The sequence below is a fragment of the Agelaius phoeniceus genome, chromosome Z, assembly GCF_051311805.1.
Source record: "Agelaius phoeniceus isolate bAgePho1 chromosome Z, bAgePho1.hap1, whole genome shotgun sequence".
NCBI classification, from domain to species: domain Eukaryota; kingdom Metazoa; phylum Chordata; class Aves; order Passeriformes; family Icteridae; genus Agelaius; species Agelaius phoeniceus.
Genome location: NC_135303.1, coordinates 17,707,137 through 17,732,192, shown reverse-complemented (window position 1 = coordinate 17,732,192; position 25,056 = coordinate 17,707,137). Strand labels below are relative to the sequence as shown.

The following is a 25,056-nucleotide window of genomic DNA, read 5'->3' as shown; positions in this document are numbered from 1 at the left end:
CTTTTTTTTCTCTCTATTTACTGTACATAATTAGGCTTATTCATATTTTAAAGTCTGTGGCACTTGTCCAAATGCCAGTGTAGGTCTTCCATTTGTACAAAGTTCAGGAAACAACAAGTTAGCAACTGCCAAATAATTCAAACAAGGCTTTATGAAAAAAGATAAGAAAATACAATGAAAATCATAATGCAAACATTTCTGCATGTAGAGAAAAGATACAAAATTTAACCGTAAAAAAAATAAAATTATTGTTTACTAGACCACACAGTAAAGCAGGTGCTAGAAAGCCACCCTCAAAATCTTAATCTGAAGAACTTACTTGCTGGTCGCACAAACACCTTAAGCTTTAGGCAGGATCTCCTTCCATTATCTGGGATCGCAGAAGCTGTAAAATGAAGAAAAAGGAAAAATAAGTGGAAGAGCAAGAGACTGAAAATCCAAAATATCTTTTGTGCTGAAATAAAATATTCTTTCTCTTTCCTTCATCTGAAGGACTGGCCACACTTCAATCCCTGAACATAAGGACTTCAAGTGCACAAAGTAGCTTGATTATCAAAAAGGATATAATAACTGAAGATTGTATTCAAATTAATTTCTTTATTATTTTACATGGAAGAAGTGAAGCACATGCTACTTTCAATGTTACATTACCTCCTCTCACCTTTCCACACATTCTTCTTGAACACTTGTGCAATATGGTTTTTGCTAATAATGCATGTGTCCACACTGAAAAAATACTTCAGAATACAGAATACTCAGAGAAAAGCTAACCTTGAAATTTTAGGCCATAGACTTCAACAACCCAAAAAGGGATGAAAAAACAAAATTACACCAAAGATGACAGTGGGAAAAATGGAACTACCTATGTACTTCCAGCAAAGTAGAAATACACACCATTAAATTTTACAACAAATTCGGTCTCCATATGCATCGGTCTTTATTGAGAAAATGCTCATCTCACTTCAGTCAAAACATGATCCCTCATGCTATACAGCTAACAAAACAAAATCAGTTTATTCCTACTTTCTGCTCTTCCTCATAATTTCCCATACAAAGTATTTATTTTTAAGAATATTTACTGTATTAGAAGAAAAAAAAAAAGATGGAAATATGTGTAGCCCTAATGCAAAAGGTCACCCACAAAGATTTAGTGGCAGAACCTGCTTATTTCACAGAAAAAAGTGGTATTGTGATAACTTCCTTTCTGTAACCATTCTTGCCCCAAAATACAACATAACAGGGAAATACGCCTGCCTCTCACCACCAGGGCACTGTCTGCCAATATTTACACACCAGTAAATTTCTTCAATATCTGCAATTCTGATATTGGCCCACAATTCAACATACACAACCAAGTAACTTGACTTGGGCAAGAAGATCTTCACTTGTGAAAGACTATTCACTTTTTTTTCTTGAAAACATCTCAAGAGCTATTGCTAAAAATATTACCCAAAGCACTGCAGAGGACCTTTCATTGCATTCAAAATCTATGTATTAGGGCAGAATGAATTGCATTTTGCATTAAATGGCCACTACTGGGAAAGATGATTGGCCTGACAAGATGTTAGTTTCCTCTGTTTACCCTTATTTCATTCATGTCCTTGTGTGTGACAAACAACTAAAACAATTTATACATAGACATATGAATTCTTTGTCTTCATGTTAAGCTTACAACAGAATGGCTCCTCAACTAATTTGAAATAAATTCCCTAAGTCTTTGATGATGTGCTTGCAGGACAGGCATCCGATTTTACCTAGAACTTACCAAGAACTAGTAAATTCAGTACAAACACAAAAAAGGAGCAAAGTAAAGAATCTAATGCAGTTCATGTTGTGATTCTGCATCTAGAAAGTTGCTCCCCTCTTTTAGCAAAAGAAAAATCATGCAGAAATGATGGTCTCCTACCACAATGCCAAGCAGTTAAGAGTTAACAACTGCCTTTGACTATAGCATCTTATCAAGTCAGAAAAATTCCCTCTCTTGAGTTTGCAGTAACTGGTGTGTTACTTGGGGCACAATATTGCACTCTGTGGCTATCTTCAGGAAATTACGTCATTTCAGTGGCCCTCATTGAATATAAGCAACTGGCTAATTACTTTATTAAGACTAAACAGGCAAATGTAGATTTCTCAAAAGATAAGAATCCTATAATCATTACCAAATTACTAGGATAGAGGTGAAAATCACATTTCCAATATGAGACAAAACTGAATGCCTACAGTAAATTTATCACTGACAGATTTTTTATACCCAGAAATTATTTCAGAGGTGCATTTTGGCACACATTTATTTGAAGGCAAGTTTTTGCTTTGATGCTTACATGCTCTTGCTTATGTCCATAAAATAAGCACGTTTCACTTATTTAAGCTGCTGTTTATTAGACTACTCTGTTAGCCAGTGACTAACTAGAATACCTGACTAGCTAGGAGAGCTAGAAGCTAATAATATCCCACCTGGAAATAAAATCTATTCTTTCTGGGAAAACAGAAAATTAATGCTTAGTACACTGAACCTCATATGTTCACATAATATTTACACCCACATAGGAGCAAATAACAGCTAATGATTTGCCATATTCTTGGGAAGAAAAATATTAAAATCCATTCACTGTTGAAATATTTTCCACCAGTCTTTACACTCTCTTGCAACTGTAGAGTAAATAATGAAGAACTGTCCTATTGCAACCATAACAGTTGCACTTAAATCATCATTCCAGAAACTGGCTCAGTCTTAACAAGAAATTTGAAATAGTGCTTTTCTTCTTTCCAAAGAAATTATGTATTTTCAATGTTTGCTGTAAACTCAGAAAGATTCCTCTTTAATCAGTGTTTAACACCTTCAGAAGGAATAATAATGTCTACCAAAAAAAATCAAGTATCATTTTTCAGCACTTCCATCTTCCTTAACAACCAAGACCAAGGTGATGAAGGGATACATTGCAACTTCTTTGGCCTTCTGGAGAAATTAAATGCTGTTTGCCAAGATGCATGACTGCAATCAATTTTTTTTCTTCCTTTCTTTTACTTCCACCCTCCCTCCTCTTCCTTTCTCCCTTGCATCTTAAAGGAAAAAAAAATACACCAATGTTTTAAGTTTTTGATTTTAGACCAGATGTATCACCCATTGGAAAGCATCAGGGAAGGAGAAAGAGAACTGCTCCTTGTCAGCTGGGATCTATTAAAGCTTCTTCTCAGGTTGCTGCAGTTGCTACATTCCACTGAAATTAGCTACAGTATAAGAAAAGTTGTCCTTTCTAGGTGGTGCAATGAGAAATTTCTTTCTCCTTCCTGAATGAAATCAGGTTGGACCCTAAGGCTTTGCTACAAGACTTTTCTATTTGCCCATTTTAAAGGTGATATTAGCTATAAAATACAGGCTAGTTCTGAGAGCAAGAAGCCTCTGATGCTAATGGAACCTGTCTGAAGTAACACTTTCCATTTCAAAAGCCAGAATTCCCACAGAAAAAAAAGGCAATTGATTCCTTGCTGCAAAACAAAAAAGAAACCTTTGAAAAACTCCCCTATAAGGAGCAAAATACATTATATCCACTTATTTTTTCATTAATGATATTAGACTAGAAAAGATCTGACTGCTTTAGTTTGTGTCAGGAAGAATCACAATTGAAAACAGAGGAGGAGCTCTGAAATGTTATTTCCTACATGTTATTACAATTTCTATGATACTTCCCACTTCCCCTGCCCTACCTCACCTTTGCCAGCAACTTCATGAAAATCTCCTGGGTCCCACTCTTAAAAGATGTTTTAGAACTCATGATTACACAAAGACTTGGGTGAGAAGAAAGTGAACACTAAAATCCCTCTGAAATCACAAGATATATTAAAACATCTCAAAGATTATAAAAATAACTGGTTTGATATCTTCATTATTTTTTTAAAATAGGAAAATTCCACAATTGAGAAGAAATTTAAATCATGAGTTCTCTATTCTTCAGATGAGAATTCCATCTGTATTGGTTGAACTAGGAAAAAAAAAAGCACAACTACACACAGGACTAGGTCCAAGCTGGATCTGAAAACAGCCTATAATGACAAATTAGATGGGAAAACTTCTTGTCTCTGAACTGCTTCTGGTTACCATTTTTATACCCTGTAAGGAAAGGAAAGAGAGTGATAAAAATTATTCTCTCCTCATCTACAGCCAAGCCATAAATATTTCCGTATTCACTAGCTATATTTAAATTAAAAAAAAAAAAAAAATATACAACTCCCTCATCTCCCTCCTAAGTAGTTCTCGGCTAGAAAACACATGGTGCATTAGAAATATATTAGACATAAATAACAGGTTAGGTCCTTCCTCAGCCTGGTAACAATTAGCAGAGTTATTAAATTACTCTAGAAAGCTGCAGGTAGAGAACAAAAAAGTAGCATATATAGAAAACAGTTATGCAGTTCAATTACTATGATAAATCCCCAAAACTCATTAAAGGAGTCATCAAGATATGAACAAATCAGCCTACAAAATAAGCCAATTAAAAAGTAAATGCAAAAAATAAATAAATTAAAATTTCAAAAGTAACGTAGTTATCAGGACCTGCTATTGATGTGACAAAAGCAGCAATTATTTCCTTTCCTGAGAGGCAACTGTTTCACTGGCAAATACCTGAGGCTAAGTTTCTAACCTAAAATCAAGTTATCAGGATGTCCCATTTAAAGTGTCTCAACCACTCAACCATCCTATTTATTGATATTCTCATTTAATCAGTCACTACCTCTGCTTGCCTCCTCACTCATTCTTGACTTTCTAATTACAGGATTGCACTTTTCCCTAAAATGCAAGTCCAGATACAGAGAAAAAAAAGGGATCACAAATGCAGTTCAAATCCTTTAGCACTACAAAGACATTTAACATTCATGGCACAAGCCACTGTGGGCCTTATTAGAAAGCGAAGCTGGTTCAGTTGGAAACAGCACTCCATTTATCTGAGGCACTCCAACAGCATCTTTGTTTAGAACATGGGGACACCGGTAAAGAACATCCTTTCCCTATGCAGAAACACAACACCCTCACCATGCCTCTGCAGATACTCTGCAGATGGCAATTCTCTTACTATTTTGTATTTCAATTTCTATCACGAGTTTACTTGGAGTATTCTCTGAAGGGATTATAAAAGCACTGTTTGTGAAACACAGGAGACAAGGCAATGTTCTCATTGCATTTTTGAAAAATGTGATCTATGTTTTCTTCTGTATGCTAGGAAATGCAGCAAACAGTGTCTCCTTGTAGGCAAGAACTGAGAAATTATGCTTGAGAAATCTCACCTCAGTTCATTGCAGATGTACTACTACTAGCACCCTCTGTTACACAAATTCTGTCTCTGATAAGTGCTTCCCAACAACAACCACTGAACAGAAGTACTGTTTCAGACTGCCAAGTATTGTATCAGAAGTCAATAGAGCATCAATTCTGAACTTTTCAACACAATAAATCGAGATGCCACGTGTATACAGCTTGAGTAAATATTTAGCACTTACTGCCCAGACAAAAAGGGTTGTATATATAAATTCTATAAGCACCTGGAGAAATACACCAAGGAGAGAACCTGCAGCAACCTAATACACAGCATGTTGGATGTTGGAGATCAGAAACCTATGTTTAGGCAGTCCTTGCACTCTCTTATATCTGTAATTTACAGACAATCTCTTCAGGAGAAAATACTTATAGCTGTGATTTGGCTCTAGCCCTTTCAGGCACAGTAGAACTCCCATTAGTCAAATCCGATACCCCGGTAACCTTATATAACCTGCAAATCATAACTCCACCAACCTGAGGTACTCTAACACCCAATATCCTTGGTCAGCTACAGAGCTTTAGAAAGTTTTAAGAGTCAACTGCTTTTTTCTTTGTACAGAAATGAGAGCATTAAAAATGCAGTTTTCCATTATGTTTGCCACAGGCAATATTTCTCAATTTGTGCAAGTCAGAAGAAAAAAAATAGCCTATTAGTTGTTAGAAGAGCTCAGCCTTTCCCCTGTAGGTTTTCATGTGATTTACCATACAACATAAATGTATGCAAATTAGCCAGGTAAATGCAGAATTAGTTATTAATATTCTTCTCACAGTTTAGATTGAAAAAAAGTTACAAATTTGCATAAATGGTACAACAGAAAAAGTCAGCTAGAATTAAATCAACCAATAAAGCACTCCTCCGTGTGCATACATGAAGACCCATATCTAAGAACAATGCAGGATTTTTCAAAACTATTTATCAAAAAATAAGTTACTTGAAAAGATTTATAGATAATTTTCTCTTGTACATATCAAAACAAAAAGAATTTAAAATAGATAAATACTGGTCCTACAGAAACCACTTCTTTCACCAATACTTGAATTTAAATTAGAAGTCTTTGCATGCCTGCTCTTCCATTCCAACCCATCAGCAAAAGATTTGTTCTGGTAGCACACGCATGACTCCATTCTGAGAAAATTAAAATATTGAATGATTATGACTAAGTCATTCTTCAGACCTAATAATTAAGCACAATTCCTCAATAAATCATGACTAAACTTTCTGGTAGTTTTGTTCTAGCCAATTCTATCATCTCTGTATTTAGTAATAACCAAGATTAGAACACAAAAAAATTACTGAGCAACTTAAAGATTCAGAAATCTCAAGCCAGCAGAGAGACAATCTAAACTGAATACCCACTTGACCCAGGGCTGCTAACAAGACTCATCAACTTCTAAAGAAAAAAAAATTACTAGAAATGGAAACAAAATAAATAAATATGTGAACAAACAAACATGAAAGGTGACAGCTAATACTGTTCATGGCTTAATACAAGCAAAAGCAGTGTGGATACTAGCATGTCCAATTGCATATTTTAAACTCCACACTATTAATAGGACACCTAATACGAGTGCATATTTTGCACTACTCTTGCATGCTCAGCTACATCTGTATTTAATTTTTGCACTGATCTCTGTGTGTATATAGGTACATGCCTACACACAAACACAGACTTATACACTGCATTTCATTCAAAATATAAATGACAAAGTGCACAGCATGGAGAAAAAGATTTTTTAAAAGGCATGTCCACGACAACAGATTGGGAAACCCTACCTTTATTTCCTAATGTCTTATACATAATTTGGACTGGCATTGCACTGTGTAACACACTGCATTATTATGGCCTATCTCATAAGTGACTATATTTCTTGGACCTACTAAAAATAACCTAGTAAATGGAAATGAGTTGCCAGACAAATGCTATTTTAGCAAGAGTTCTTGGAAGAAAGCAATACAGAGTTACTGTTTCTGCACTTAATGCTGAATTAATTGTCCCATTGCAACTGCTTGGCCAGGAAGAATATAATTTTTCTTGCATTTCTATTCCATTGCAGCTTATATATCTGGTTGAAGACTGTAGAGACTGAAAATATGTTTTGCATCAAAGTCATACAAAAAAATCCAGCCATGTGTGTTAGGAGATGTAAACCACGGACTTCCAATTTTATTAAGCCATTTGTTTAGTATTTCCTCTTAGCATGGTCTAGCCCTGTGTCTCTCTCAGGAAGGTCCTGTTTCTCCTCTAAGGGGGAATTTAATGACAAGCTTTGTCTGTTGCTGTTCTGGCTGGTGTACTGGAGTCAGACTTTTTTAGTGCAGAACATCAAAGCAACCCAAAGTTCTTCAGTGCTGGACACCACCAGAGGTGAACAGCAGCGGAGGGCTCATGTGAGGCAACACTCTGAATCCAGTCCAGAAGCTTTTTGCAGTCATACTTTTATCATCTGTGCTTCCAAGTCACTGAGTCCAGTTGAGTTCAGCAACGCCTCAGCACAGGGCAGCCTGTACCCTTTACACCTCAAAGAGTCTGGCAAAACAGATATTACAGATGCTGGAAGATCCAACTGTGCCTGCACTGTTCCTCTCATCTGAGCCTTGAACCAGTAAGAAAACAAAGCTCAAAGTTCTTGGCAAAGACTTTTGTTTTTTTTATAAAAGCAAGAACATTTATGTTTAGAGTGAAGCTGTCAAGTAACTGCAACTAACTTGAGCTTCTCAGACAATCAGTTTGCTACTGTGGTGCTTCTTCTCATTAAAAAACAAAGAAAGCTCTGCCGGAAATAAAACAAAAGCATATCTTACTTTGAACAGACTTTTAGTTCTATGTAAGTTCCTGTGAAATATAACAATGTAGGAATGAAAAATGGACCATATAATTACTTCCACATGAAATATTTGCAGGCATTTCTCACATACAAGGTTCCTCTTTCACAAATTCAAACTGTATTGCATACCTTAAAATAAGTGCTAACATTTCTGCATTAGCCCAATATAAATGACTGATGTCATATTTTCTATTGCAACAGACCAACATTTATTAACTAGAATGAAATAAAACCCTCAGATCTCATTACTGATTTCAGTGGCATTAACAAAACCAAACACAGTTATTGTACTACATTAAGACTGTATTAGAGAAAATTGCTAATAAAACAAGTTAATACTATCAAATAAAGCACTTAGAGAAAAATATATCCTCCTACTTTCCATAAGCTCTTTTGTACTTTGATTTTCCCTTGGTATCACTAGAAATAAAATGGTTTTCTTCAAGCAGGCTATCCAGTTTGCTAATTTCCATCTCTAAGAACCAGACATAAGTAAATCCTTTGAAGAGACATTATAGTCTTGTTAGTAAAGTAAAGATCTTTGTGATCTTTAAAGCAACATGTTCACCCACATGGAATTTGTGGGTATTGTATCATGTTACTAAACTCATATACTTTATTGCACTTCATATTATCCATTACTAGCTTTGCCATGGCTGACACTATAATTAAAGAAGAGGGAAGGATTCTATTCTAGTCCATCTTTATGGGTTTGCCATTATCTTCAAAATATTTAGAAAAAGTTCTATCTTTCCATGCTATACTTGTAAATTCTGTCTGTTTACAAAAACAAACAAGTAATTCTACATGCATTTTTTTAGGGTTGTGAAAACGTACATAGACATGAAATGTTAGTTTTGCTATTCACCTATGCAAGGCAACTAAGTACATTTATGTCCTGGGGAGGAGGGAGAAGATGTAAAGATACAAAAAAGTCTTCAAGAAGTTTCAGGAGAAATTTAGGGAAAAAAACACAAAATAGGAGTTTTAGGGGGTTCAAAAAAGGTGAGAATAATGCAATTTTGAATGTTTGAATGCACATGCAGGTACAAGAGTTTGCAAACACACTGCTCACAGATAGTAACTTTGCTCAAAAGATTTCAGAAGGTTTATCTCTTGGAAAAGTTCTAATAGCACCTTGGCACAGCCCATACACAGATAAACCCAGAATTTTGCAGGATGGAAACCAGGTATGTATTAGGAAAGCTAAAGTTTGGAAAACACATTATAGTCCATTGTAATTGAAGCTTTTATTATGACAGGTCAGGATTCTCTGGGCAGAGGCCTTTTACTTCCTTACAGCTAGTACAGTCCTAGGCCACAAGTGAGTACAGACACAACATATGCCAGCACTGTAGTAATAACAGTACACCTTTATCATGTGAATTCCCAGTTTGTTCAGGTCCTGCAGAAGGCATACTGAATCATTCCATCATACAAGCCAGAAATTTATACCCAGTCCTTAGAACAGATATAACCCTTCAATTTGTGACCTCTACTATGAAAAATTCAGGAACACAGTAGGCTCAAGTTTTCTCCTTAGTCAAAATTTGTCCAGTGTATGAGGTAATAGCACTTTTATTTAAACTTCTATTTTCTTTCACTTATCTTGCCTGTGTTCAATGCCACAGGACTTACTCATGTTTTGAAATTCATATTTTAAAAAGCCAACCTATGTGAGAATAACCATAGGCTTATCAAGGAGAACTTGTCAGGAATTTGACATGTCCCATCTATGCCAGAAAAGGACTATAGTCTGTTGTAACTGTGACTGTGGGAAAGTCTAAGACACCCATGGGAGAGCTAACCTTTCATTATCTTCAGCCACAAATTATTTCCTTCTGAGTCTTCTTTTTATTTTTTAAGAATAATGTATACCACAGGATGTTTAGCCCCATTCCCAGGGATCATTCCCAGATGAACTCAAAATTAGACATATATGTGTACACTTTTCCATAACTGGGACTTAAAAGCCCTGGTGGTTTGGAAATTATTTTAAAAGCAATGAATACTGCATCAGACTTGAAACACATGGGTACCTCTTGAGCTTTTCTCCACCTGAATGCTCTAATTGTTCTCAGAAATGAAGAGAGAACTCTACCTCGCTACTAGAAAAAGCCCTGTTTCACACTAACAACCTGACTAAGCAGATTGGGAAATTCTTATCTCTATTTTCTATCAGCTACTTCCTGATCCAAGCAAACACCACTGCACAGAAAACTTATTTCTCTACTCTTTGCATGTTAAAGAATTAAAGAATCAGTATACCTATGCTGTGAGCAGTTTCTAATGGTGTTTTTCACATGTAAGAACATACATATGGAAAACAATAGAGGACGACACAAAATAACTTACTGGAAAAACTTGCTGACACTTACTAACTTCAAAAGAGATGGACAAAAAATTCTGCAGAATTCTCTCAACCACACAAGTGTTCATCATTGTCCAATTTAAGTGCCTCTAATCTACTGCATGCGGTGTCTCCACTTCTCAGGGTGCAGAGAACTCAAGACTCATGTTACTAGAGTAGCCCTGCCAGCCCACATCCCACTTTCTGCAATCATGAATATCCCCTTTAATTTTTGTCTCAGCTCCAGGCTAATCTACAACAACAAACATTTGCACTGGATATAGTTCTGGTAGCTTGGAAGAGTTTCATGACAGTGTGCATGAGGTGCTTCTTTGCTCTCATGTTTAAAAGAGAGTTCCATGCTTTGAGTTTCTTCAAAGAAATCTGGATACACTTCATTTACCTTAGTTAGGAAAAGAGTCACTGAAATTAATGGACTTTCTCCCTGAGTTGCTGCAGCAAAACTTTCAGAATTCAAAAACTGACAACCAACCAAACAAAAAAATCCACATTTGAGATCACATCTCTCACTTTGGGGTGTGGGGAAGCATCATAGCTGCAAATACGTGTGTACCATCTGATCTGGAGTCTTCAGCAGCAAGGGTAGCAGATGCTTTCATACATATCTATGAATTATACAATATGGTATTGTTGGCTTGAAGGCCAAACACACCCCTGAGTATGCCTACACAGATGCTGCAGTACCAGCTAAGGCAGGCCAGGCATGCCTGCTGCTTGCCCATCCCACTCTGACAGCTGCCTCAGGCACCAGGCGTCCTGGATCACAGAGAGGCGTGGAGTCCAGCACACCCCAGCACAAAATCCAGCCAGGACAATCATAAACCTGGGTGGCTCAAGGCTTCTTCCAGAGAATGCACACCCAGAAACAATGACAGAGAAGGACTGTTCTTGTTCTGTGTTCCTAGTTAATTTTTAAGATCTCTATAAACTTCCAGTTCACCTCTTAGGGGTCACTGAATAACTTGTTCTTTAGCCAAGTAAAAGTGCTTGTGTATGCTCCTGTATTTTTCTCTTCTGCCCTTGTGAAATATCCTGCAGAGACAAGAATATTTTTTTCTTGGATCAAAATGGAATTTTTTTTTCCTGAAAGCCCATGAGGTGTGTAATCAAAGCTGGCAGTGGAGCATCCTAATTATGAAACCCAGCAAGGCACTTTCACACACATTTTGTGGACTTCAGATTTCTTGTTCACAGAATATTCTTGCTAAGAAAGAAGAGGCCATGAAAACAATTCAGTAAACAGAACCCAGACTGTCAGTAAATAATTTTTCACTTCTGCCTTTAATACTATGGTCAAATTAAGAAAAACTAATCCTGTATTTGTAATGCCTTTTTTTGACAAAACATCCTCAATTCTTCAGGTGTAGAACTGACTGATGGGGTGGGGGACAATGAATGTCAAAAGGAGGAGAGCTCATATTTGTTTTATTCAGAAAGAACCTGCATCTTCATAAAATCATAGAATGCTTTAGGTTGGAAAGGCCCTTTAAAGATAATCTGGCTCCTCTCTCAGCACCACCCCTCCATGGGCGGGGATATCTCTAACTAGACCAGGCTGCTCAAAACCCCATCCAACCTCCAGCAATAGAGCATCCACTACTTCTTTCTCCAGTAAAATCTCTCTGAGTAAATAGTTTTCTCCTAACATCTAATCTAAACTTACTCTCTTTAATTTAAAACAGTTTCCTCTTGTGCTAGCACTATATACACTCATAAAAAGTCCCTTTCACCTTTGCTACAGGCCCTCACTAGGTACTGGAAAGCTGCTGTAAAGGCTCCCTTGACCCTTCTCCAGGCTGAGCTCTCTCTCAAGGTGAGGTGCTCCAGCCTCCTCAATCGTTTTTGTGGCCTCCTCTGGAATTACTCCAACACATCCTTCGCATGCTGCAGATCCCAGAGCTGGATCGGGTACTCCACATGGGATCTTACCAGCATGGAGAAGAGGAGAATCACTTTCCTAAACTGCAGGCCCTACTTCTTGTGCTGAACTCAGGAAGCAATTGGCTTTTTGGGCTGCAAGCATACATTGCTGGGACGTGTTGAACTTCTCATTAACCAGCACAACCAAGCCCTTCTACTCAGGGATGCTTTCAAATCCTTGCCTGTATTTATGCTTGGAATTTTTCTGACACAGATGAAGGACCCTGCACTTGGCCTTGCTGAAACCCATGAAGTTGGCACAAGCCCACTTTAGGCATGTTGAAGTCCCTCTGGATGGCACCCTTTCCCTCAAGACCATCAACTGCAGGTGTTGCCTGCAAACTTGCTGAGGGGGCTCTGATCCCACTCTCTGTGTCACTGACAAAGATGTTAAACAGCCCCAGTTTCAACACTGAGCCCCAACACTGAGCTTGGCCCTGGTCTCCACCTGGTCATCAGAGCTCTTGAAACTGAGCTAAAGAAAAATAGCAGGTCTGAAGTGCTACCAGTGCTAGCTGCTTTCTGCTGAGCTGAAGTGACCATTTTCAAATCCTTTCAATCTGTGGTGAAAAGATCATTACCATGCTAGTCCCAGGAAGTCAGTCCTCCTGCCAGTAAGCTCCTTTGTTATGAATATGGAACAGATGGAACCAAATCTATCTGCTCCATAGGAACAAAAACACTTACAACCTAGCTCTCTCTATTAAAGACTCTACTTAGCTCCTTTATAGCACTGGCTTTCTGTGCACTGCTGTGAGGTTTTGACTTTATAGAAAAAGGCGCTTCATAAAAGCAATAGTTCTTAGTTCGAAACCAAAAGCAGCCTAAGAACAGTAGAAGACGAATGCTGTGTTTAACCCGCATGGCTCCTTGGAGATATGCAAATATTCAATTACTATTTTTTTAAAGCTATGAAAAGGATTTTTTCTGAGGAGGAAAGCCAGCCATATGTTGCAGAGATTGTGCATCAATGACAGTGAAGTACATAGACAGCAATAGACTACTTACTCTAATAAAGGTTGAATCTATCTATGTTATTGCAAGAAATAACACGGGTTCTTTTTGTAGATATGTCGCTGTGGATCAAGATGACGCTTCCCCAAATAAATGTGTATCATTCTTCGAAAAATTGACCATTTTTGGCAGGAGACAAAACCCTCTGAAATTCCCCATGAATACAAGAAAAGATTTAATACATCAACTTATCTCTAAATATTGCATAGTGTAGGACCTCTTTCCTAAGGCTTTAACAGAAACTGTATCAATATTACAATTAACTTTGCAGACTGAAAATATGCACAAATATGCACAGATTTACTTACTGACTCTGCTCAATAAGCAAGTACATGTAGAGAATCTGACACTTCTCTTTCCATCAGAACAATAACAAAAACTAGCCACACATGCGACATGTTTACATTCTCATAAAATCCCATGCAACAAAAGTTGGAGGCCTCCTTTACTCACAGGTTAATATGTTAATGCTTTTACCATTTGGCTGCTTTTTCAGAATAATTGAAATAAAGATTTCTGTTGCAGAATGCTTTGATTCTGACTAAATCAAATCTTCAGGCAAATCTCCCCTCCACCAGCAAAGGCACAGCTTGCCTGAAGTCATAACCTTCGTGGGCAGGAGGGAACTTGCCTTGAAACAGATCATGAAGCAGATGTTTTATGCCAAATCAGAGTCTAGGGATACACAGGCTACTGCAAATAAAACTCTTCTCCTGTCTGTTCAGTCATTTCAATTCCCTGCAGCGTGAAATATGAAGTTGCCAACAAGCGGCCAGTGCACTACACAGCACAGCAGGGAAAGCAAGTGCCACAGATGCACCAAGGGCTGGAAAACTCCTTCATTAGCTCTGCTTTTCAGCCCAAGTGTGAACAGTGACACGTGGGCCATTCAAAGAAAGGTTCTTGTAACGAACCAAGTTTCAGTCAGGTCTAATTATAGAAATTGTGTGCACTTGCTTGGGGGAGAAGGAGTTTCATATGGCTGTGCCACAGTTCATGGTCATTAGTGGCTCACAAAAAATGTGGGGTTTTTTAATTACTTAAAAATTTTTGCACCTAAGAAATATGACGAAGTATCCATCTTCAACCTCACAAAAAAAATCCCATCAGCTTGCTGTCAATTCAGGGTTCTGCTGAACAATTCACAACAGAGGACCTAGAGAAAATCTTGTTGTTAAAGAAGTGGGGTACCTCCGCAGCAGGAGAGGGTACAAGCCATGCTACCACCACCTCTGTGGAGGTTTTGCACCTCTTGAGCAAAAGACCAAGAGCAGGGCAGTACTCCAGCTCACTCTGTTACTGGTTCCTCCTTCTAAATATTTCCATCTAATTAAGGTATTACCTATCTAGAGACCCTTACTATTGAAAGACTGATATTTAAACCCCAGTTTTAAGACTTTTTTCTTCTTAAAATAAACCTTGTGCTTTCAACTCAGTTTCTATCCACATCAAAACTACAATGACTCTTTCTTGTTTTTCTAAGGTAAGAGAAGCATTTTGTGTTGAAATGAAGGAACAGCTAACAATACAAGACAATCTTAGTCCTTGATTATGGCAGATCAGAAATGGGGCTCAAGTTGATGATAATATTTGTATTTGCACTTAAAACACACAAACAACACAAAAAACTGGTAAAAATACAAACATACAATTCAAATCAACCTACTGAAAAGCTTTCAGGATGTTTACTATCCACAACAGACATCACATTTTCAGAACAACTCTATGCTTCATGTGCAAAGCATTTTAGAAATCAGGCCAACTATTTAGATACCTAAGTGACAGCTAAGTACTTCTAAAATTATGACTCAAATTGGCAATGCTAAACACTTCGGACATATGGCCTGTAATGAACACTATTTATTTTACCTATTTTGGACTGAGATCAAGAAAGAGTAGAGTAGAGGACACAGAAACTGCATTTACCCTGGGTTTAGGTGGTGGTTTTGTTGGGTTGGGCTTTTTATTTGTTTGTTTTGCCTTGGTTTATTTTGTTGTTGTTTTCTTTTCATTGTGTGTTCAGGTATATTTCAGATCAGTGTCCTAAAGCTTAGACAGAGTCCACTTAAATATAGATGCACCAAAACCAATGTCATTTTCTGCAGCTCAAGTCAAAATAGACCATGAATATCAAAATATCTGTATACACAGTTGTCAGAACTTTTTTTTCAGAAGTCCAGTTAAAGTGAATAAATTTTTGTTTGCATGCATGTATTTTCTTTTCCAATCTGATGTAAACCTATGAATAAGAATTTATGCCTAGAAATTCAAAAAGCTAGAATAGCTTTTTGAAAAAAAAAAAGCTACCTAGGAAAAAAAAAAGCTACCTAGAAAAAAAACAAAACAAAAACAAAAACAAAACAAAAACCTCACTTTTTAATCTTTTGTAACTCCTTCCCTTAAAGAAAGTTATAATTTCAGAGTCTGCTTTTTTTGGCCTAACATACATTTGATTAAGAGCTAAAGCAATTCCAGGGGACTTTGTGCTGCTGTTTTATTTTACAGATATATATATATATGCTGTTCACAAGCACTCTGAGGAATGGAATACAACTTTGTCAAAATCCAGCTGTATTCACACAAATACTAAGAGTATTAACTACAATTTACATTTCTAAAGCATAATGTTTCTCATTCTCCTAGTCAATACAGTTCCAAAATTTTCCCTTCCTTTTCTTCCCACAACTTTAATGAGGCAGCAGAGGTTTACCAAAAGATTAATTTTGGATTAAGATTATATTTCACTCAAAATATTCTATAGTATAAAATGGAAACGTCCTAGGCAGAAATATCTCTTCTCAGCTAGATTAACATAATAAGAAATATTTTCCCTAGGCAGCCCTTTACAAGGGTTTTCTCCAAGCTAACTCTTAACTTACATCTTTTGAAATTAATCCATAATTTGGTTAGAAGCAATGCTATTACCTTTGATAAGAACAAGCAGCTGGGATTTCCAAGCAGGGACTGGCTCACAGGTCTGGGACTCTCAAATCACCACAGGCACTGACCACACCAGCTAACTGCAAAGCCACTGGTGAATTCACTTTGTCCTTCAATTAAGAAGGCAGACATAGTATGGCATGACAGGTAGTTGGGAAAACTCCAGGGAAAATGAACATTTTATATTTTGCATCCCAAAGATCTGGGTTGCAAGCTTTTCTAGAAGTTTACATATTTCCTTAAGGAAGCTGATCACATTTTTCAGAGAATGACTCCTTCTGCTATTATCTTCAACAGGATAGATTTCAGCAGGAATGTCTCTCTCTAAGGCACATTGGTTACCACATTTGTTACCAAGAAGGGAAAGGGAATTAAGCACATAGAGGAAGTAAAGTTAAAGACAGACACAGCTCTACCACTAAAGATAAATTTGTCTTTAATCTCATTTTCCTTTTGTGAAAATGTGTAGTGATTATGATTATGCCAGAAGACAAGAAACAATAGCTGGCCAGATCAGCCCATAGAGGAGAACAATAATCTATAATAATCTTCACTGGCACGTAAAATTACAAATATCTTGCCCTTATTAGAACATCTTAGTTTGTGAAAATTAGCATTTTGATAATCACAACAGCTAAAACTTTACCACTTTCTTTTTTGTTTTTTTTTTTAGGGATCTAACCAATATCTCCCAGAGAAATTGTGGAGTCTCCTTCGCCACAGATATTGAAGAACCAACAGGATTCCACCCTGTGCTCTGGGATTACCCTGTAGAAGAGAGAAGTCAGACCAGATGAATCAGTGTGGTCCCTTCCAACCTTATCCTTTCTGTGATTCTGTGGTTCTATAATATGAGACTCTTTCATATTATTTCATATTTCATATTATTATTTTATAAATATACAAGGTATATATACATACATGTATGTATATCCATACACACATACATATACATGCTGAATTCATGGTAAATATAGGAAAAAATGTTAGTCAGATGAGAAGAAAACATTGTTCCAAATATTTCATCTTTTTAGAAGAACAGTATCCCTAAGACAACACTCATCCTTACGAAAAATATCTAGTAATAGGTTTTATGCTTATATTAAGCCAGGAAAATAATCAAGTGTTCAGACATACAGTATTCATCAGCTGCCCCATACTGATTTTGGGGAAAGAGAGGGAGCATTAATGTCATGACACAAGATTTCAAAAACCTCCACAGATCAGAATTGTCCCTGCAGAAATCTCTTTATGTTTGAGGTTGAACAGAAGCATTCCCTATTACATTTGACTATTAGCCACAGGAAGTTTCTCAGGGGAATAACACTACCTCTACCAATTTTATCATACCCTTTTCTCGTGAAATATTTCACTGAAAATAATTGGAACCTAATGATGCTTCAGAGGAGTCTCTACATAAAAGAAAGAAATAATAGGAAGAAATGTTCTGTTTGAGACTTCATTTTTTTCACCAGATCCCTAGACATCCAATGGGAACTGTCAGAACTACCAACCAATTAATTTTCTAATCTCTTGTATTAAGTTTTTTCTCCTTCAACCCTTGTTTGTCTCCTTTGTGGCAAACAAAAGATTTTTCACTTATGTTTTGATTTCCTCAATTTTACACAATGCTTAAATGCGAAAGTGGAAGCAAAAATGGAGATACCATGACAGAATAAAATATAATACGTCTCTTTTTTAATACCTTGGAAAATGATAACGTCAAAAAGTAGTATGCTAGGAAATTGATTTTGTCTGTCTGAAACACATGAAAGTCTGCAGGTCATGTTGGTGGTTTGTCCTGCATTGCTGTTAAATCCTACAATAATAATTTTGTCCTCTTTCTTATCATTCTAGTAATTTCTTCGTATCCTGTGCCAGGTTCATGGGCTGCTCCTACAGTGTTCCAGAGAACTACCTGCAGAATATGAAGGGGTCACCAGTACTACTTTTTCTTGGAGATCCATATAGGACTTGTAAAGCTATCTTAAGGAAAAAACTCAAAGAACAAAGAAAGCATGAACAAAAATCTGCTAAAACCACAGGTAGACAGACTTCTCACTTCTCTTATTGGAATCTGGACTTGCCAATCATTTAAGAAATATGGGCCTGGTTTGTTTTTTAACCTCATTCTGCTTTGTTGACTAACCTGTTTCTGTTCTTAAAATGAATTACACCATCTTGTGTCTCCACTGTATAATTTTATCAAGAAGGCGACAAATCATAGTGGCAGTGATAGTCCTCATTGAAGTAGAATGCATAGTAAAATACAATTTTCTTCAAACAAATTGCCAAAACCGTTAATCTTTATCTAAATGCCCATAATAACTGTTTTGTTCCCTGTGACAGGTGAGAGAAAAAAAAATGTCTTCCAAAAATCATTCTGGCAGCCAAGCTGCTTGTTAATAAAACCTGGAGAAACATTTGTGATTAATATAAGTTAATAATTCCTCTTTTAATGCCTAAATGTGACAGTGACTAATTTACACAGTTTTGCTTAAGCTGCCAGTGAGTATTTCAAGTGGGACTGTGAACAAAAAAAAAAAAAAAAAGCTGTTGCACTGGTGTATGTTTCTAAGCAAAGCTACCACAGGTGCAAGCTCTACAGAGGAGGAATCCTATCTCTGGCAATAACTTCAAAACATACTGGTTGACTGTTCTGCTTGGGCCTGGAGGAAAGAGCCAGCAATGAAACCTACCCAACACTATAAGCTGGAAGTGGCACATTTTGTGTATGGGCATGGAAGTCTGTTAAAACAAACTGCAAGGGAGCTGTTGGTTTTGCTACCTAGTTGGCAGCACTTTTCAGCAGCACAATGAGAGACTGCTAGGCTCCTCCTAATTTAATTTTGAAACTCATCACTGCAACAAAGCATGTGAGCTGGAATGTGGGTACTTAGCAGAACACCTTCAAACAGTTGCCAAGGAGATGCTTCCTTTCCTCAGAGGCAGCCTTGCTAACATTGTTCAAGTGAGAACCACGTAAGAGAGGTTTCACACTGCCACTCATGAAAAAGAAATAATATCCATATTTTAAGGCTTCAGACAACTGGTTCAAAAATAACTATCTTTGTCTGGTAATAAATGTGTTTAAAATGTAGTCTTACACAGTCATTAATTTCAAACTCCGGTAGCATTATCATTTACCTACTTATATTGAACTGCTAATAAAATAATTATTTTATTAATTATTAACAGGAACTGCATGAATAACTTCATGCCAATGTGGCAATAAAAAATTCTTGACTTATCTGTGCATCACTAGCCAGAAGCAAAGAGGTGTTGTTATTAAGCACTCTTCAAGAGGACAGGCTGCATTCCTTCACAGTCCTGAAGATCCTCAAGAAAGGCACTACATTTAAGGCAGACAGCAAGTCCTGATGCAGCTGCTGTTACTAATCCTGTCTTCAGTCCCAACACAGAGCTCTGTGCTGTAGGAGAACAGTGTAGTCTTCAGTGCCTCACACCTGAACATCTTATGCAAAATCTCAAAATATTAGAAGTAGTCCAGATGCAACTACAGGTATTGAGATAAAGGAAGATGACCCAGTATTACCAAAAGCAGATGTGCAAAAAAAAAAAATTACTTAAAAAGAAATCCAACATCATGTCTTCACAATATCCTCACCTACAGCTCTTAAGACATAATGTATGTGAGTTGAGCTGTTCTGGCTTGTTTTTGCCTGAATGCATTTTGAACACCACTATGACTGAATTGTCAGGGCTCTTCAAATTGATTAATATATCTCCATTCTGATTATCTTTCAAATAATTAAGATCATTTCACCCCCAGAAGATCAGCAACAGCCATTTTATTCCCCATAACTATAAAATGGAGCTTGGTTACATTTGTGCATAGAGGTATGATACAAGTGAGATTTTGATACACCTTCAAGCCATTCTTAATTCCCTAAAGTAGTGCTGTATCTAGCTGGATATACCTCCTGATACTTTAATTATGAAATATGCATGATGTAAGAGGAAGACCAGGGAGATTTTAGAGGCAGTAAAAATCTCATTTGGCCAATAATGTGGATGACCTACTGTTTTTCTGAGGGAAAGTGAAAACATTAGAAATGATGAATTTTTTTTTCTGTCATTTTTCAGAATAAAGTATTTCTATGTACTTCTGAATACTCTTGTGGAAAAAAAATCATATTCTACACGATTTATACTGACTTGCCAAGGATCTTGGAGATAGAAGTATTAACTGCAGGTGCCATTTTGAGCCCAGAGTCCTGGACATCCTGTCTGAAGAGGGCACATTACTTGGAAACAAGAAAGAATTCTTGAGAATTCTTGAGAATTCTGTAATGTTTTCCTTTTTCAGAGACTCCTCTAATATCAGAGGGTTAGGTAGATTAGAAACAAATTTCATGTTTTTAAAAATTCAAGTATTTAAAAAAATATGGAGTTGAATGTTGAATATTAACTTATGAAATAAGATCATCAGCCAATCGCTCAGCATGTGGAAGTATTTTTTCATTGAGGGAGTTTAGTTTTGGTCTAGTGGTTGCAGGCATGCATATATAATCAAGTTTGTGTCATGACACATACAGTATCACCCAAGAAAGTGCTGCCTTGGTGATTTAGTCTGAGGAACAGAGAGGCTTAACATGCTGATGACATGGAGGCAATGAAGTACAACACTGTTATTCCAAATGTCATGCTATGCTATTTTCATTTCTGCTGGCATCTGCTCCATGTTACAAAATGCATACTTCCAATACAACAGCTCATTAAACAGGTTTCAGTTTGCTCAGAAATCAAATTAGAATACTGTTACAGAGTTACAAGTCCTCACATAATTATTAATATTACTCTCCACTTCTGTGAATCCTTTCATCCACGGAATCCACGTGCTTCAGTTTATTAATCTCCTAACATTCCAGTGAAGTATCACTGCAATAAGTTTCACCCACCAACTTAGTGCAGCAACCTCTGAGATGTTAAGTTGTAGCTGCTGAACATCAAAACTGATTTAAAGTAAGGAATGATGAATGGTCCATCAGGATTTAAAGAGCTGTGAGCAATTCATTCAATTGTACTGTTCCAGCAGAACACTAAAATTTAAACACCTACTATTAGGAAAATTGAAATGGGATTTTTACAAGAATCACAAATGTAAAAAAAGTACAGTTACCAGTAGGAAACATTTAGTCTTAAGGCCGGTCCCTCACATACAGATTCATCAAGTTCCTAATACTCCCTAAAAGCCTTTTATACAAGGTCTAACACCCATTTTTAATGCTTGTGATTGGATGAACAGATAACAGTCAATATATGCTTTATATTTCTGCAAAATGAACTGGCCTTTGTCAAGCAGCTTAGATGAGAAAGAAAAAAAGTCAGAGAAAAGAAAACCCTTCATTCACTTTTTTGTTGTCACTCTTTTACCCTTCCTAAAGACCAAGATCAGTACTTCAGTAGAAAGTAACACATCACTGATCTTCACATGAGGGTGAAGACCTTATAAAATATGCCATAGACAATATTCAGAGATGCAAGGGAGAATAACTTCCCCTCTTTTATTTTTCTGTTGCTGTCAGGACCTTAATGGCACTTCAATTTTTGAAGCATGTGAATCCAAACCCTCTTTATTAAACTTGCTTTCTGAAAGACATTCATTCCCTTTGAAAAACTCAGGCAACAGAGACCAGTGCTTCCATGGGTTCTCTCTTCATTTTCTTACATGGATCTCTCCCAAGTCCCAAATTATTCAACAGCTTTTAATGTTCCCTTTGAGGATTCTAGGAACACAACCAATGTCAAAATCTATTAGACACTGGTGATTATTTCTGCTTTCTTTTAAGCAGGACCAGTACTTAATCTTTTTCTGATGCTTTCTAACAGAAACTGGTCCTTTAATCTACACACTAAGCTAAGCTTGAATCCCCTTTAAAGGTCACCTTCCTTGTCTGTTTAATGTTATCACAAAAAAAAAATTTTTTAAAGTACACATTTATCAAACCCTTTCAATTGCTTTGATTTCATTCAGAACATCTCAAGTGATTCTAGTAAACCATCTATGAAAGCAGGATTTCTAGTAGACCAGCATGTCTGATCCCACTGCTGTCAAAGAAGAATCATTGCTTATGTTGATCAGGTCTCGATTGAAAGGTTAATGGGGAACCTGGCAATAAGCAATGTTTATCTAAAAGAGAAGTGTAATTAACATGCTAAAAATGTTTATTATTCCCCCTTTAATAATGTTCTTTAGTAAACCTTCATTTTTCAGTTTTTGGTGCAAACCAGGATAACCAAAGAGAGAGTTCCAAAAGTCATCTTTGTGTTTTTGAAAATCAATGAGGAAATGTAATCACCAGCAGACCGTGAATTAACTAACACCTGTTGAATTGAAGACAGGCTGCCTTTTTTCACTTGCTGGAAGACAAATCCCATCTTCACTTTCAAAACAAAATATATGCTATTTAGATCAACCATTTCGCAACTAAAACCAATTTTTAATAAAAGTTTAGCCTACAAGTAAATAAACTGACTTCACTTTTCCTGCTATAAGCTAAGTATGGTATGACAAGATTTACCATCATCCTGCCCTATTCATTCTCTAAAACTCATACAGCTCTCTAAAGCTAAACTTTGTCCCAAGTCAAATCTTTGATTTTGAGTCCCAGTATTTACAGATTCAAGACAGAAAAATATCCAAACTAGGCCTTTTTAGAGCATGTAAGTCATTGATATGAGAGGACATAAAACATCCATAGTTAGGTTTTCTGAAAGATTTTTTCATACAACTACGCAGTGAAAAGATGACTGCTTATTAAGAAACCACATATTGTAAGTGCTGGATGATTTAAAAATAAAAGAAAAAACCCCATAATTTCTAGAGCAATATTAGTTAAATATTACTGTGCTACCCCAGCTGGGATATGACAACAAAAGCACTGACTGACTTCCTCTAAAAATGTAAGTATTGTAAGCAATCTAACCAAACTTTTAGCCAAATTGCCAATAGTAACCTTTGATTGATTCTCACACTCTTCAGGGTGCACGTGAAAAGTCTCATCATTTTCTTTAAATTATCTCCTTGTCCAGCAGAAATTTCCTCAGGTAAGTCAGGCTCAAAATCTGAAAGTGTACTTATGCCCCCAGACAGTACCTCCTACCAACAGACCTATAGTCAGCAGCATAAACTTCTGTGCTGAATATAGCAACTGGCTTTGATAATGCAAGATCTCCAGGTTTATAGCAGGATGATTAAAAAAACAAGAAGTGTAGTTTTTTTGAGGGGCTCACATTTACATTTTCTGATAAGACAAAATTACAGTTCACAGTCTTCCTGTTCTTGCTCCCACTACATCAAGCTAAACCTCTAGCAAACATGGAGATCCCTAAATCAAATAACCATCTTACAGTGAGTCATGCCTGCTCATGCAAAACATTGATATCCACTAATATTAAGCTGGTGCTTGAGCAAGAGCAATAAGATGTATGCAGCTGTTTAATATAATTTTTTTTTAGCACATGAAAAATACCTGTTATAGAAACTATTACAATTAATTAAAGTGAAGATTTCTCAGTAGTTTTCTCCTGTATGGTATCACAGGCTATTCGACCTTGCCTCTGCAAAGTCACCTTTCTTAATTCTTGCTATACTGTATCCAATTTCAAAAGAATAATATCGAAGCTGGCAGTCTGGAAGCTTCTAGGATCTTCCTCATATTGTCAGGTCTGTGTTAATTTCCATGAAAAGTGAACACTTCACTTCCTAGGCTAGCTGCTGATTTATAGAGGGATATGTACAGTCCTTTCCTGTGAGTTAGGACTTCTAAATTCTGCAAATAATTCCTTATTAAAAATCAAAAATCCATAAAGGACCAGCAGCAGCAGCAGCAAGCAGCGGTAGTTTTGAGTCCTGCCCCATCCCCAGCAATTCAGTGGCTAAGACACTTGGAGAGAGAATTTCAGTATGGCTCTACCACAAACATTTCAGGTGGAAAGAAGTGAACAAGCACAGGGCAAGTCAACAATAACAATATGAATTTAGCTTACATATTGAGATAAAAAGACAGTAGCCCTCTCATAAATCAACCTGATCACAAAATGTGGAATTGCATAGGATAAAGAAAAATTGATAGAGAATTGTAGCAGAGACTAAAGAAAACTAATAGCACAAACAAACACTTAACTCTTAACCACTCACAAAACATGGTAGAAGGGAGTAAAGTGAGCAAGTTTAGCTTAACTGTCATCAAGAACTGCTACTGGCTAAACAAGAGCTCAGATAGAGACCTTATTAATACAACAAGCTAACAACCTAATTAATAGACAGAAGTAGGAGATGTAGGTATTCAAACACTTTTTTCTACTACTGTTTTTTCCTTAAAATCCTTATAATAAGAGAAGCCTCCAGATGTCTGCAGAATGATTGTCCAACGATCTGGCAGCTATTAGAGAAAAATTATTCCAGGATTCAAGACTGTTTCACAGTCTTTGGAACAGGGTGAGGACCCAGAAACAGAGGTGGAACCAGCTAACAGAAGACACAATTTTTGCATTAGAAATAGTGCAAATCACACGCTTTCCCATAGAAAGAGCAGCTAAGATTGTCAGGACGGAATATCATTTGAATAAAAACCCTCAGAATCAGAAACTTCAGGAAAAGAAGGAATTAAGTCAGAGAAAAAAGGATAATGCAGAATAAACCCAAACA

At 36.7% G+C, this 25,056-nt stretch overlaps 1 protein-coding gene across 2 annotated transcripts in view; it reads right to left on the bottom strand.

The window, feature by feature from the left end:
- Positions 1 to 25,056, bottom strand: part of EFNA5 (ephrin A5) — a 206,918-nt gene that overhangs the window by 9,431 nt on the left and 172,431 nt on the right. For both annotated transcript variants that reach the window (XM_077171487.1, XM_077171486.1), the window contains exon 4: positions 320 to 385. In XM_077171487.1, the coding sequence (XP_077027602.1) occupies positions 320 to 385 (66 nt within the window). The remainder of the gene's footprint in view (positions 1 to 319; positions 386 to 25,056) is intronic.